At 43.8% G+C, this 15,398-nt stretch overlaps 2 protein-coding genes across 2 annotated transcripts in view; one reads left to right on the top strand and one right to left on the bottom strand.

Annotated features, from left to right (window-relative positions):
* LOC135366064 (uncharacterized) overlaps window positions 1-3,943 on the bottom strand; it is a 43,163-nt gene extending 39,220 nt beyond the window's left edge. The window contains exon 1 of the mRNA XM_064598711.1: window positions 3,702-3,943. Within this exon, the coding sequence (XP_064454781.1) occupies window positions 3,702-3,787 (86 nt within the window). The 5' untranslated portion in view covers window positions 3,788-3,943. The remainder of the gene's footprint in view (window positions 1-3,701) is intronic.
* Window positions 1-15,398, top strand: part of LOC135366666 (uncharacterized) — an 83,002-nt gene that overhangs the window by 48,781 nt on the left and 18,823 nt on the right. The gene's annotated exons all lie outside the window — the stretch shown is intronic.

Genomic DNA, 15,398 nt, shown 5'->3' with positions numbered 1-15,398 from the left:
CTATAGTTCCTAGACGATTTTGTATCTGCAACGGTTAGTCGAGAAAACTCCACGCTAAGATTTCGGTTTCAAGCTAGACGCGAGGTGTAATCATATAGCAGGTTACTAACACACACAAAAAAGAAAAAAATCATAACAGGGTATTAACACAATTCCTTTGTCGAGCGTGACTTGCGAAACGAGAATGGAGTGTGCACGACCAACTCAAAAGTGAGCAAATACGGATGAAGAAGATCTATTACCCTTCTTTCGCGCCTTTTGTGAAGTTCTTCCTGTTCTTTTCCTTTCATGGCACCCACTTACTCTTCCCGAGATATTTTCTTTTTTTTTTTTTTTTTACTGTTTCAGAAGTATTGCCCACTCTCTCCGAAACCATGCAGCTCCACTACGAGAAAGCTACAGTATTTCTACTCGTCCATAAATTTTTCTTTACTGTTGTAGGAGTAATGTCCACAACAAGAATATTATCTCTGAGCAACTGGATACTTCACGAATGCAAAACTAGTTATTTGTGCATTTTTTTCATTCGGAATGAATTACTGGAGCTTAATCTGGAGCACGACGACATCTGGAAACCTGCATTCTATATTTTGATTCCAAGAAAAGGACATTAGGAGCAGAGCCAAGTTCCTTTGAATGCAGCTGAAACGTTTTTTTTTCTCTTCTTTTTCCTTTTTAGTATAATATCATCCCCAATCAGAACATATACCAGTACTAGTAACGTAGAGGAATGCAATAAATAGGCATCACCACTTTCCTTCACTTAATGCCCTCCTTCCCTTTTTGCTTTCATGCAAGCCACTGTACGTCTCGAAGAGCTCTAAACAGAACTCCGACCTGTCGTCGCTTCGCTTCACCATAATTCATCATTCAACTTCATCTTCAACCATAATCTCGAATGATATCGTTAACTGCCTTGTTAACTGCCTGATTTGTTGAAAACGGGAGGCGTACGCCTTTTTGTGACAATTATGAACAGCATAAATGTCACAAAAAAGGCGTGCGCCCCTGTTTTCAATAAAATCAGGGCAGATAACGATATCATTCGAGATTATGGTTGGCTAGGATCGTGCTATGCGGTGAAGTTCATTTTCAAGGGTGCACTCTTAAACACAGAACTTCACCGCATAGCACCTCCTAGTCAACCATCATCCCGAATGACATCGTTCTCGCCCCTGATTTGTTGAAAACGGGAGGCGTACGCCCTTTTTGTGACACTTATGCTGTTCATAATTGTCACATAAGGGCGTACGCCTCCTGTTTTCAACAAATTAAGGAACAGAACGGTATCATTCGGGATGATGGTTGGCTATAGGAGCGTGCTATGCGGTGAGGGTTACCGCTCCTGATTCGATGAGCAAGGGGGCGTACTCCTTTTTGTAGAAATTTGGATATATGATAATTGCTACAAAAAGGCGTACGCCCCTCTCTCACTCTCTCTTCAAATCAGAAGCGACGACCCTATCATTCGTGGCCGTACACTCTTAAAAATGAACTTCACCGCATAGCACACTCTGCACCAACAATTGCCACGAATGATATCGTTATCTGTCCTGATTTGATGAAAACGGGAGGCGTACGCCTTTTCTGTGACAATTATGAACAGCATAAGTGTCACAAAAAAGGCGTACGCCTCCCGTTTTCAACAAATCGGGGCAGATAGCGATATCATTCGAGATTATGGTTGGCTAGGAGCCTGCTATGCGGTGAAGTTCATTTTCAAGAGACATATATGTCGGCACAGTTCCCTTAGAAGTCGGCCCAGGACGCACATTCCCCCAGGGCGTGAGTCGTGACGTTGCCCACATACGTGAGGCCGACAACGGCAAGCCCAATCACCACCACCACCATCATTTTTAAGAGTGTAGTTGGCGTACAACGTGCTATGCGGTGAAGTCCTGTTCTGAGAGTGTGCTCTCAGTGCAGCTTTTTTGCTCTGTAGTTTCAAGCAAGCAGAAAAAACATTCATTCATTATTGCAGTGCGTCGATCACGGTTATCAGAGCGTGAATCTTTCGCGAAAGAACAACCGGGCCCCCGAAGCAAAGTTTTTGACGTGATTGAATTGCCTTGAACTTGACTATATATGCAAATGAGATATATCGCTAAAGACTACAGGGCAGCCACTCATTGTAATAGCAATGTCACTCGCGTTCTTTCCGTGATGGACGACTCAACCAGGAAGTTTAGAGAGAACGTCGTGGGGCTCGTTCATCAACTCCTGTACATCACTGCCACTGCTCTGGTTGGACGCACCTGCGCTATACAGCTGACGGTTTGTTTTACGTTGTATTACTGAGAGTCTCGTTGTGAAACTGACTTCAGGGTGTGCCCATAGCTCCATGCACGTTCGGATGTGGTTTTATTACGGTTATTATTACAGTTATTATTAGTATAGTTTCGCAGAGAGTAAAATTTAAGCCAGAATAGAATGTTTTCTGTTGACTTACCAATGGTATACAAATGATCCTTACCACTGTACACTCTTAAAAATGAACTTCACCGCAAAGCACGCTCCTAGCCAACCATAATCTCAAATGATATCGTTATCTGTACTGATTTGTTGAAAACGGGAGGCGTACGCCTTTTCTGTGACAATTATGAACAGCATAAGTGTCACAAAAAAGGCGTACGCCTCCCGTTTTCAACAAATCAGGGCAGATATCGATATCATTCGAGATGATGGTTGGCTAGGAGCGTGCTATGCGGTGAAGTTCATTTTTAAGAGTGTAAAAGCAGGGAAATAGTTGGTTACGGTACATTACCGCAAACGAGACCCTATATCGTCTCGAAGGAGGACTTATATAATAAGTAATAATGGTGATGTCAAATACTGTTTCTTCAAATCATTGTGGGCGGGCTGTAATAGCAATAATATTTTTTGTAAGAAGTTTATGTATTTGTAGTACGTATTATGCTCGCGTGGTACTCATTCTGTGAGCGTATTTGTATCTGTATTATGATACAGAAAAATTTGAGTATAGCGTGTATTATAATGTGCTAGTCGGTGTAATACTTGCTGAGAGGTCATAAGCCGTGCTTTTCAAGTGTCACCGGTGCGCTTTGTTGCTAATTTCGTAAGCCTGTGTCCCGCAAACATTTCATCACAAACAGGGCGCCTACCATTCGCCTAGAATAAAACTGGAGAATAACCGTCCAACAACAACATAGATGAATGGATGATGATGATGATGATGATGATGTGAGATGTTTCCCAAGTAGTACACAAATTGTGTATTTTTCTAATTTTTCTTCCACCTCCGGGTTGAGTATCAATGTAATAATAGCATTGCCCGCGTAATGCGCAGAAGTATTAGTGTGATGTATTGCAATGGCTCTGAAATAAAGTATTACTTGATAGTAGTATATGTAAATATTTGCCGGAATGACTGTAGATAGTGATTGTACATGATATGTGGTGGGGAGTGCATGTATGTGTGCCTGTCACCAAGTATTGACGTCTAATAAATTTTCCTGCAACAAAATAATACTGATTTCTGCAAGTGTTATCACCCTTGGAACACACGCAGCGGTTCTAGGCTGGAAAGACTGTCCTGGGCATCCGAAAGTTCGTCATAATTCCGATGAATCTCACGCGGGTGAAAAAAAACAGGCGAAAATGTTGCGCAACTGTTTTCTTATTCTGCCGCAGCACGAACAACGTACACGATAGCCCCGGACCAATTCCAAACATGAACTTACTCTGGCTTGTCGCTCAAAGGTTGCTTCTTCTCCTCCGCCTCCTCTTTCAGCGGAGGCTTCTTCTTCTGAACTCTCCACTTCATCATTTTTGCGCACAGCAGAACTCCATACTAAATCCCGAGAGGACAAAACTTGGAACTTTCTTCGCACACAGCAAAAGAACACACACCAACATCACATTTCCAACTGCACCAAATTTCGCAGACGACAGATTCGGACTGCAACAACAACCTGCTTGCCGCTCGCTAACAGGTCGTCTGCTATTGCGAGCGAGCCTACCCTCGCTCCCACACTCCATGGCTGTACCACGTGACTACTCGTTGCCGCGTGTTTGTTGTTGCTACGTCAGGGATGCCATTCCAGCGATTGGCGGAGAGAGCGTTTTGGCGGCTTTTCGCCGCTATGCGAATGAAGAAGGTATGAAGGTGTGACACTAGAGAATGGTAAGGGCACACGCTGGGGGGGGGGGGGGGCACCGGGGGAGGGAGGGGGGCTCGGAGGGGCGTAACTGGTGCAATTTAGAACGGGGGAATCCTGTTTGCCTCCGTAGGTATTCGCCCGAGTGTACGACCAGGCAACGTTCACGATTCTGGAAGTTTCGGCTGCGTCGTTTGTGAGTTTGATGGGTGCTGGAACAGTAGTCGTGATTATAAAAGGTGTGGGCAACGCTGTGTATACTCTTCGAATGGGGTATACGTATAACCGAGGGTCACGGAGCTAGCGAAAACGAGAGGAATTGCTGCATTGGCCGATTAAGGCGTACCGTCAAAAGGCGGTTGCTCCACGTGGTATCACTGGAGGTGGGACAGGGCACGTGGGGCCGTGGACAGGATGTCCTGGTCTTGCAAACAACAACAGACCAAGTGGCAATGTGGCAATAAAACCTCTATAGCCCAACATTGTTATTGTACCCCGTTAACAGGGCAGTTTGCGCAAATAAACGCATTATATTTTCATTTCATAGGCTCAACTGAAAGGTACAATAACAATGTTGGGCTATAGAGGTTTTATTGCCACATTGCCACTTGGTCTGTTGTTGTTGGCAAGACCAGGACAAGTTATTATTATTATAATAATAATAACGATAATAATAATTAATTATAGCCTGTGCAGTTCATAGAGCATGGCTTTCTAGGTTCCCTGTGGTCGAGAATACTGCAACTTCTTTTCTTTTCCAATTACGAATGGGTACAAGACATACATTTATTATATTCATATACATCTATTCATACGGCCATTCGTGTTCTTTCCTGTGTTCAGGTAGTCTCCCTCTCAAGCACTGCCCGAACCGGAACCCAATTTCCGTGCAATCTACTTCCAATTATTATTATTCCTGTGTTCATCAGGCGGTTGGTGTGTTTATTGCCGTACCAAATAAGTTTTCTCTAAAAATGACCCCAATAATCTCGAGTTCATAATGTGTACCTCCGTCTAATTATCTATCTTTTGGGAGCTACTTAAGTAATATGAAGGGGGATATGTTTAACGCTGATAAAAAAAAAAGAAGAGAAAACAGAATGGAAAGGTTAGCCATGATGTAGGCTTGCTATTCCCAAAAGCAAACAAAAGGAAGATAAAAGCAGCAGAGACACAGAAAATTATGAAGAAATACAGGAAAAGACAGCTCCTTCACTAATCGTTCTGCAGACCGTCATATAGGAGGAGGTATCAGAAGGCATATGAAGCCATTGTTATGTTCAGTATCAGTTTACGGTATGCGATCTAGTATTCCAATATCGGGGTTCTCGCTGACTGATTGATTGTTTGATTGATTATAAAAAGAAAAAAATTGACAAGTTTATATTACTCTCGGTCATTGTTATGCAATATGTTTGTTGACGACATCACATCGTTAGCCGAGCTTTTTCATGTATAGTGAAGTATATATCGTCGATAAACAGCTTGTTGCAAGACGACATACTAACCAGTGTTGACCAGTCTTTGGTTACCTTGAAATGTAATCTATAGCTACAGTTAATCTGGACAAACAGTGACTTGTGATGTCGTAATTGAGTTATCTTACATTGAAAAGCGGAGAATTCAGCAACCTGGTGAAGATAGTCTGAAGTAAATTTGGTTACTCTACAGTTATACTTTCTGAATTTGCAAAAAAGCAAGAACTCACGTTCCGATAACTTCCATTCCAGATTCTGCAAACTCCGCAAGCGAAAAGTGAACTTGTACAAGTTACACCTGAGAGGGTGCTGTTGCACTATGTTTCTGTCGGCAATGAAGTTTGCTCCATTATGTTTCAGAAACGGTTCCAGGCTGAACAACTGCACACGGTACTGTGTGCTGTACACGGAATAGCAGATGTTACAACAAGACCTGTCAAGCTACCAGGAAAGCAGCTTTTTCCTGGTCTCCTCGCTCATCACGAGTGGATGAAAAATAAAATTCTATCATCTACCTACCTACCTACCTACCTGTACTTGCCAAAGGTTTTGCTATTACAGGAAACTAGAACAAATACTACTATAGGCCGCCGTGAGAGTAAAATAAGTACTGTGCTCCGACTACTTCCCTTCCAATTTTCAAATTCTTCACTTGTTGATGTCACGTGGAGGCTTTGGAAATCAAAATGGTCATTGTCACGTCATTCGCTTGTTTCGGAATAGTGGTGAGCAGAGCTTTAGTTCCGATAGTTTGTTTGTCCTATTTTTCGTAGCTGACCTTTTTCTTTCTTTTTGTTTACCAACAAACGCGTTTTGGAGTAGCCAGTTCTGACTGCACTCTTAAAAATGAACTTCACCTCATAGCACGCTCCTAGCCAACCATTATCTCGAATGATATCGTTATCTGCCCTGATTTGTCGGAAACGGGAGGCGTACGCCTTTTTTGTGACAATTATGAACAGCATAAGTGTCACAAAAAAGACGTACGCCTCCCAATTTCAACAAATCAGGGCAGATAGCGATATCATTCGAGACAATGGTTGGATAGTAGCGTGCTATGCGGTGAAATTCATTTTTAAGAGTGTGGGTCGGGACTAACCTCTCCATATTTTTCTTTCTTTTCCAATCCAATCCAATCCGATAGTTGCATGAGCAACAAATAGCGGTCGGCAACAGGTAGCGAAGGAAAATTGAAACGGTTTCTGAAATTGCGGCAGGATACGTGCGATTAGATTAACTGGCTAGTAATTATAGATAATTATAGTCTAAATATAATAAGGGATTTTTACGCATAGAAATATAAATAGAAATAAAATAATATATAGAACGGAATAGAAGTCGAAAGAAAAAAAAAAGGAAAAATAGGCCGCACTGACACACACACATAAAGAGACGATGATGAGATGGGGCTGATGCCAGCCAGCAGGCTGGGGGCGCTGCCCCAGTCTGAATAATATATACGGGGTGTCTTTCTTTTAGGCGATACAAATTTTTCATTAAAAAACTATAAGGGCTATAGACATGATGTTTTCATTTCTATCATCTCTGGGACGTTCTTGGCCAAATGTTGCTCGACCGTCAAATGACTAATTACCTAAAACTAGTTAATTAACTTTTTAATTATAAAAGATACGAAGTTGTCCCAATGAGAACATATGTTCCCCTGGGTGACCTGATATCGTGGCCGTTTTCAGAACAAAAATCCGTTCTGTAGATCGTCCGCAAAAAATTCGTGAAGGAACACCATGTTTTTTTTTCTTTATTTTGTTCATTGCGCATCTTCGGAGACCCGTCTTTCCTTCACTCCCAATGTGAGAGGGGGAAAGAGCACACTGTCGCCTCTTGCGTCCTGGAAAGAGATTAACAGAAAATGAAGCCCAAGATAAGGGCAGTTCCGATAGCGTCGCCCGATTACATGTGTTTTTGTTTTCTTTCCGCAAGTTAAAGCTCCTCTCCGACGTATGAGGCGGCACTGTTGCGGCATCTTCGACGGATGAGGCTCCTTCACCCTCTCACGTTAGGGGTGAAGGAAAGACGCGTCTCGGAAGATGCGCAATGAAGAAAATAAAGAAAAAAATTGTGTTCCTTTTCGAATTTTTTTGTGGACGATCTACCGAACGGATTTTTGTTCTGAAAACGGCTACGATATCAGGTCACCGAAAGGAACAGATGTTCTCATTGGGACAACTTCGTAGCTTTTATAATTAAAAAGTTAGTTAACGAGTTTTAGGTAATTAGTGATTTGACGGTTGAGTAACATATGGCCAAGAACGTCCGCCGGCCCAGAGATGATAGAAATGAAAACTGCATGTCTATAAACCTTATAGTTTTTTTTGTGTGAAAAATCTGTATCGCCTAAAAAAAGACACCCTGTATATACATATAAAAATCGTAGATTTATTAGTAATTAAGTTAAAGTTGAAGGTTACTCTCTGAGGAAGGCCAGGCTCTCTTACGGTTGCATCCTGAGTAACTATAATTACTTCCCAAGACTTTCGGACCAAGACCAATGCTTTTCGGATAGCAATATCAAAATGTAAACTGCTCCGAAAAAAAAAAAAAAAGAAAAGCCACCGCCCGGCTAGGAGCGAATACAACATAGTTTAGCCAAGGCTATGCCTCTCCGCACGAACTGTTGTCAGTTTTTGTTTTTTTAGAGCGAAGTTTTTAAAAGTACAATAATTGACTATATGCTTGCTTGAGTGCGCCGCCTTATGACCACACTAGCACTGTACTCTTAAAAATGGTGGTGGTGGTGACGAGACCGTCTTGCCGTTCTTGGCTTCATTTATGTGGGCAGTGTCACGACTAAAAATGAAAATGACTCTTAAAAATGAACTTCACCGCATAGCACGCTCCTAGCCAACCGTAATCCCGATTCCCGAGTGACAACGTTAATTCCCATGATTTGCTGAAAACAAGGGGCGTACGCCTTTTTTGTGGCATTATGCAATCCGTAATTGCCACAAAAACGGCGTACGCCCTCCGTTTTCATTAAATCGAGGGAGAGAACGTTGTCATTCGGGATGATGGTTGGCTAGGAGGATGCTATGCGGTGGAGATCCGTTTTTACTGTGTGGAACGTTGCTCTAATTACTTTTCACTAATTTGACTAATGAACTTTTAATTACGATTTCATATAATTACGTTTTCAGAAAAAGGATCGAGCCAATACAGCGAGAGGAAATGCATCGGAATTAGGCGGAGCAGTAGAGGCGGGAATGGGTTTCGATTAATCGGGCTACACTCTTAAAAATGAACTTCACCGCATAGCACGCTCTTAGCCAACCACCATCTCGAATGATACCATTATCTGCCCTGATTTGTCGAAAACGGGAGGCGTACGCCTTTTTTGTGACACTTATGCTGTTCATAATTGTCACAGAAAAGGCGTACGCCTCCCGTTTTCAACAAATCACGGCAGATAACGATATCATTCGAGATGATGGTTGGCTAGGAGCGTGCTATGTGGTGAAGTTCATTTTTAAGAGTGTACTCATCACCTAGTATTACCCTTCGATTTATCCTCATGGTCGATATACCCAACTCTACGATAGCGGAGCACTTTCTCAAGAGCTGTCGTCTGCAATCGTCGCGTGCTGAGCTAGCTGACATTCGTCCCAGTTTTTTTGTTCTCACTCCCCTCTGTCGGGCATCTTCTCCTTCCGATTGGAATTCGTGCTTTATTGTTCTCCGACGCCGGAGTGTCGAAGGCTAATCAAAGGTGCAGCGAACAATGGTTCAATTTTTTGCGATCGGGGGGCCCCCTAGCGTTCAATGGAAACAATGCAGAAATATGTGCACGAGTCTGACCCAGGTTACTGGATAGAGGTCCACGCCCCTTCCGTTACAATGTGCACAATGGGTTTTTTTGCCTCAGTCGTATACCGTCATTCACGTTGATATCATTCTCCTTTAGTTACAACTGTGCCAATTATGAATCCTTGGTACATGATTCAAATCCGAGTAGTTAACAGCCTCGTGAGGTACTTCGAAGACCCAAAAGTGTCTGCGTTGTGTTCACACAGAGGACTAGGCCCCTATGTATTACACCGGGCCTGAAAGCTTCGCGGTGGGCTCATAGAAAACTTGTGCCAAATTTAGTTCACGTGCACGCCGCAATGGCGCTCGCTACGTGGTCCAAAATGGTGGCGATGTCGTTGGATGGCAACAAGTGTAAAGCATTGTAACATGTCTAAGAGTAATAATATAGTGGTTTGTGGCACACATCTTTAAGACTTCAATTCCAGCAGTAGCTGGAACATATTTAAATTAAAAATGATTAGAAACCCTCAGTGCTGGGTAGGACGAGGACGAAGGATAAAACGACAAGGACCGGCACTGAACTGCAACCAAGTGGAATGTTTTTATTTTCGAGCATGCTCAGAGGAGGCTAGATGAGGAGGCTAGATTTATCCGGGAAGAAGGGGATGGTTGCCTCAGTAAAGCATCTATTGATTATACAAGGAAAATCGAAGAATTTATCAGCACTCGAAACAACAGATAGGGGGCAGAGGTTAAGAACATGTTTTGATGCAACCTGCTCTATTGATTGTTCCTTTAGGGTGAGAGGGGTGTCTGCTTGAGCATGCTCGAAAATAAAAACATTCCTGCCCTGATTTGTTGAAAACGGGGGGCGTACGCCATTTTTGTGACACTTATGCTGTTCATAATTGTCACAAAAAGGGCGTACCCCCCCCCCCGTTTTCAACAAATCAGGGCAGATAACGATATCATTCGAAACTATGGTTGGTTAGGAGCGTGCTGTGCGGTGAAGTTCATTTTTAAGAGTGTATATGGTCATCCGCTGTCGCAGCACGCTTTGGCCGACGGCTAGCATTTAAATTACTTCGAATTAGCATTCTGCCTCTAATTTCAGTCGATATGACGTTTATTCGAAGGCGCAGCGGTAACAAAGTACACATGGATGGCGCACAGACAATGCTGTTCACAATATTTTATTAACACAATTATCTAACTACACAAGTAATTGCCCAGATTACACTTTGCTTGAATTTGCAGACAATGCTTGAAACCACTTTGAGAAGCTGCAGCATTCAATTGACAAAGTGGAAGGAGCTAGGTATACCATAACTATTTCCCGTAGGGGATCGCGCTCTGCTTAACGGACTTTTGCACCATGTAGAGAGGAAAATGTGGTAGGTAAGCGAACTAAACATGGCACACCTTTTTTTTTCGGGGGGACCTTTCAGGCCTGGTGTAATACATGGAAGCCTAGTAGAAGACAACGATGAAAGATGAAAGTCACTGAAAAGGTTAGCACTGAACTTCAGTTTATCTCTAGAAGACAACAGTTGAGACGCAGTACCTGGTGTATCCCTTAATCCAATCCAATCCAATCCAATCCAATCCAATCTGATCAGGTCCGATCCGATCCACTGCCTCGCGTGCACTTTTGCGTATCAGGTCGTACAGGTGAGGATGTGATTTGTGCACAACAACAACAGCTACATGCACAACGATGCGAGCCCTTTCACTTTCACCATCATCATCACCACCACCACTACCACCACCACCACCACCACCACCACCATGGGACGAGGTATTCCACCCACGACCAACTAGATTATAACGACCATGTCAGAATCGGCAAACCCTGTGAGGAAGCCGTCCGCACGATTCGCTAGGGGCGCTACTCATCGGCCCGCGGGATCTACATCATGATTGGACAATGGAAATTTGAATTTTGAACGTGCAGATGAGGACGTACACTCTTAAAAATGAACTTCACCTCATAGCACGCTCCTAGCCAACCATTATTTCGAATGATATCGTTATCTGCCCTGATTTGTTGAAAACGGGGGGCGTACGCCATTTCTGTGACACTTATGCTGTTCATAATTGTCACAGAAAAGGCGTACGCCCCGTGATTTCAACAAATCAGGGCAGATAACGGTATCATTCGAAATAATGGTTGGCTAGGAGCGTGCTATGAGGTGAAGTTCATTTTTAAGAGTGTACGACTACCGTAGCAGACGACAGCAACAGCTCCTATGAAAACGCGTAGAATGATGATAATCAACCATAGAAAGAAGCATCTCTCGTTGGACGTCCACCGCTGGTACAAAAATACCAAGGTAAGTTGAAGTACAAAGTAGTGCAGAAATTGAGGAAGCAGTAACCGGGCCGATGAGTGGCGCCACCGCTAGCTTCCAAATGCGGTGCTGGGAAGGTGTGCCTATGACGTGGTTGTTACAATCTAGTAGGTCGTGATTTCACCGCAGGAATTGTAACGTATTTAATTATGCTGAAACAGGAAAATTCAACATATGAGTAAGGCGTGAGCCGCAGAGAAATGATACTACTAATAAAATAATAACACCTCGTTTCATCACAACTCAGACGACCAGTGTCGTAAAAGACCCGCCTAATAGTTAGCGACTTAATTACGTCGCGAGTCAATGTGTCGAAGCAACTCGTACCCCACTGCGCGTTCTGAGAAGAGTTCGAACCCGCAAAACTTGAGAAAGCAAATTCAACGGGGATACACAATGACACACTCTTAAAAATGAACTTCACCACATAGCACGCTCCTAGCCAACTATCATCTCGAATGATATCGTTATCAGCCATGATTTGTTGAAAACGGGAGGAGTACGCCTTTTTTGTGACACTTATGCTGTTCATAATTGTCACAAAAAAGGCGTACGCCTCCCGTTTTCAACAAATCAGGGCTGATAACGATATCATTGGAGATTATGGTTGGCTAGGAGCGTGCTATGCGGTGAAGTTGATTTCTAAGAGTGCAGGGACAGAGAGAAACGTGCGAACACGTGTGAAGTTGGTAACACGATGCACACAATGTATTTGTATTAAAATGAGCTGTTCGTAACAAAAATTCGAGTGGACTAGAGGTCTGCGCGGGTGCGGGTATACCCGCGGTTACCCGCACCGTTTTCGAATTTGCGGGTAGAAAGTGTCACTTGATGCGGGTCGCGGGCAAAACGTGGATATACACCCGCGTTTCCCCCCGCGGGCAGTGCGGGTGTCCGCACCCGCATTACCCGCATCCATGCCTTCTAGGCACGACACAAGGTGGCGACAGCGATCTTGGCGATCTCCTAAGATGGAGGAGAGACCACGAGAAGGTGCTTCCTTTATTAGCAGGTGCTGCTCCGTTTGTACAGTATCCCTGCATCGAGAGCGCCTATATATAGTGAAAGGTCGTTTTTCTATGGCTGGGCATATTCTCAAAGAGAGGAGGACAGCCCTCATGCCGACTAAAGTGGATGATATACAATTTCTCAACAGCTTTTTCGCGAAATAAAAGTGTAAAGGGCTGGACTTCTGGAGCTTTTGTATATATTTGTTTAATAATAATAATTGGGGGTTTACGTCGCGAGACAACTGAGATCTTTTTTTATGACTGTTTTTCTCAATCGTTTTGTGCACTTTATTATAAAAAAAGTGCAATTAAACCAGCGCATACGCTTTCGTGCTTTTCAATATTATGCTGCTCGGCTGCCCTTCCACGTGAGGTGCGGGTCTGCGGTTATACCCGCACGACTCGCGGGTGCGGGTGCAAGTTAGTTCTATCACAATTCATGCGGGTGCGGAATGAGAGACCATGTCCGCGTCTGTGGGGTGGATGCAGGTCGAGAATTACGTACCCGCGCAGACCTCTAAAAATAACGTGCAACAGCAAAATAATAGTGGACGAAACAACGTACAGTAACAAAACGTATTTTTGTTTTCAAGTGGACAAAGTACAACAATGTGGACGTCTCTCTATATAAGAGTTTATATTTAGGGACCGTTTGTCTTGGCAAAGTATAGTTGCATTATCTGTAGCAGTTACTAGTATATGACGTATATTTTGCATCAGTGTAACGTTACTTCCTTCTATTGCGCTGGCCATAATACCCCCTCCTTTCCCCCCCTCCTTTCCGTTCTACAAGGAGTATGTCACGCGCGCAATAAAACCAACTCTTCCGCGTCCTTTTGAATTACTTACCTGGACGCCGATGTATAGCAGTGGCAGAATTATTACCGCGAAAGCTCCCTTTTCATTGTGATTTTAAGAGTGGACGTGGACAATGGCCCCGTTCTTTCTCCTCTTTGTCGTGGCGTCCGTCACTTTCCCATCATACCGTCTCCTATACTCCGGGATAAGATTTCAAAGCATGAAGCGGAAAACATAACAATTTCCGTTCTTGCCGCTCAGTGCTGTCCGTTTATCTCCACTTCTTTTTTTTTTTTTGGGAGCATTCTAGACGTACGAGCTCCGTTTAAATTGCTAGAGTGCATGTTGAAGGAGTTGCCAGACTTCGTCCCAGGTTATGTCAAATGGACGTGAAAGACAGTTTATTTGTGTAGACGACGAACCGGAAATCAGGAGGGTCCAGTTCGAACCCTTTCGTCAGCACCTTTTTCTTGAGTTGTTTCGTTATTCGTATCGATGTGAATTTTATTGATTGATTGATTGATTGATACTGCCAGCCCATCAGGGCCGGAACAGGTGATGGACAACAATTATATAGGGTGGTCCACCAACCATGATAGAAATTCATAGTAAAAAACGTAAGCCCCGGAGAGGCATGTGGTCAAGTGATTTTTTTCTGCCAATAACTTTTGCCGCATATTGGTAATATTTTTATTTAATTTCAATTGACGGAAAGTTAATTTCTTGAAGTGGACTCCGAAATTTCCCAGGGCAACCTAACGTTTTCTTTGCGGAAATGGGGTCCGCGTGGTCATTTTACTCAGTATAGCACATAGTCCCACTCGTAATGCGATGGCGATTGCCTAAATAAATTCGCCGAAAATCCGTGGAAATGAGCCCTTGGCTCCGCCTCTTTTTTGACGGCTCGTAGTTTGAGCGCAAAGATGCGAAGACAGGAGGTTATATTGACACGCCACACGAGGTGGGAAAGGGTTACAAGCCGTCGAGTGATCTCATTTTTGATAAGATAGCTCTGATCCCGCACTCACCGTGCGTGTTTGTTCCGTCAGGAAGGTTTGTGCCCTTTCCCCCCTCGTGTGGCACTGTACCTCCATTCTTCGCAGCTTTGCGCTCAAACTATGAGCCATCAAAAAATAGGCGGAGCCAAGGGCCCATTTCCACGGATTTTTCGCGAATTTATTTCGGCAATTGCCATTGCATTACGAGTGGGATTATGCACTCCAGCAAAGTTATTTATATTCACTAACTCGATCGAGTGGGAATCCTCTAAACTCCTACGTTTTTTGTTTTGTTTTTGAATTGTGAACGGACATTCCAAGTTCTACAGCAAATGGGTGAAATAACCGGGCAGAAAATCAGCGTTTTGGAGTAGCCAGTCCTGACTTGGTCGGGACTAACCTCTCCATATTTTTCTTTCATATCCAATCCAATCCAATCCAAAATCGGCACCACGAGTACCGGAACCCATCCGGCTCTGACACGTCACTGCGTGAGTCTCCCTCCGCCAGTGAGGCAGCGCGAGAAAGGTCACGTGCTCACTACTATTCCAGCTCTGCTGACGTCAGAGTTTGACGCGTGCCTGTGTTTCAAGGGATTTAGTATTATCTCGCCAAGTACGACACTTAGAATTTTTTTTTAGCGCAATGCGTTCATGAATGTAATGAACCACACTTATCAAACAACCACCTCAAAAATTAGGCAGTCACACCGAGACTGGGAGGTGACACGGGTTCGAATCCTGTCTCCGGCTGTGCTGTCTGAGGTTTTCCCTGGCTTTTCCAGCAGACTTTCCAGACGAATGTCGGCACAGTTACCCCCTGAAGTCGGCCCAAGACGCATACTAACCCCCTGCCCCCACTCATTCCTGCTGTCCTCTCT

This window comes from Ornithodoros turicata, chromosome 8, assembly GCF_037126465.1.
Source record: "Ornithodoros turicata isolate Travis chromosome 8, ASM3712646v1, whole genome shotgun sequence".
In the NCBI taxonomy this organism is placed as follows: Eukaryota; Metazoa; Arthropoda; class Arachnida; order Ixodida; family Argasidae; genus Ornithodoros; species Ornithodoros turicata.
This window is presented reverse-complemented; position numbering and strand designations above follow the sequence as displayed.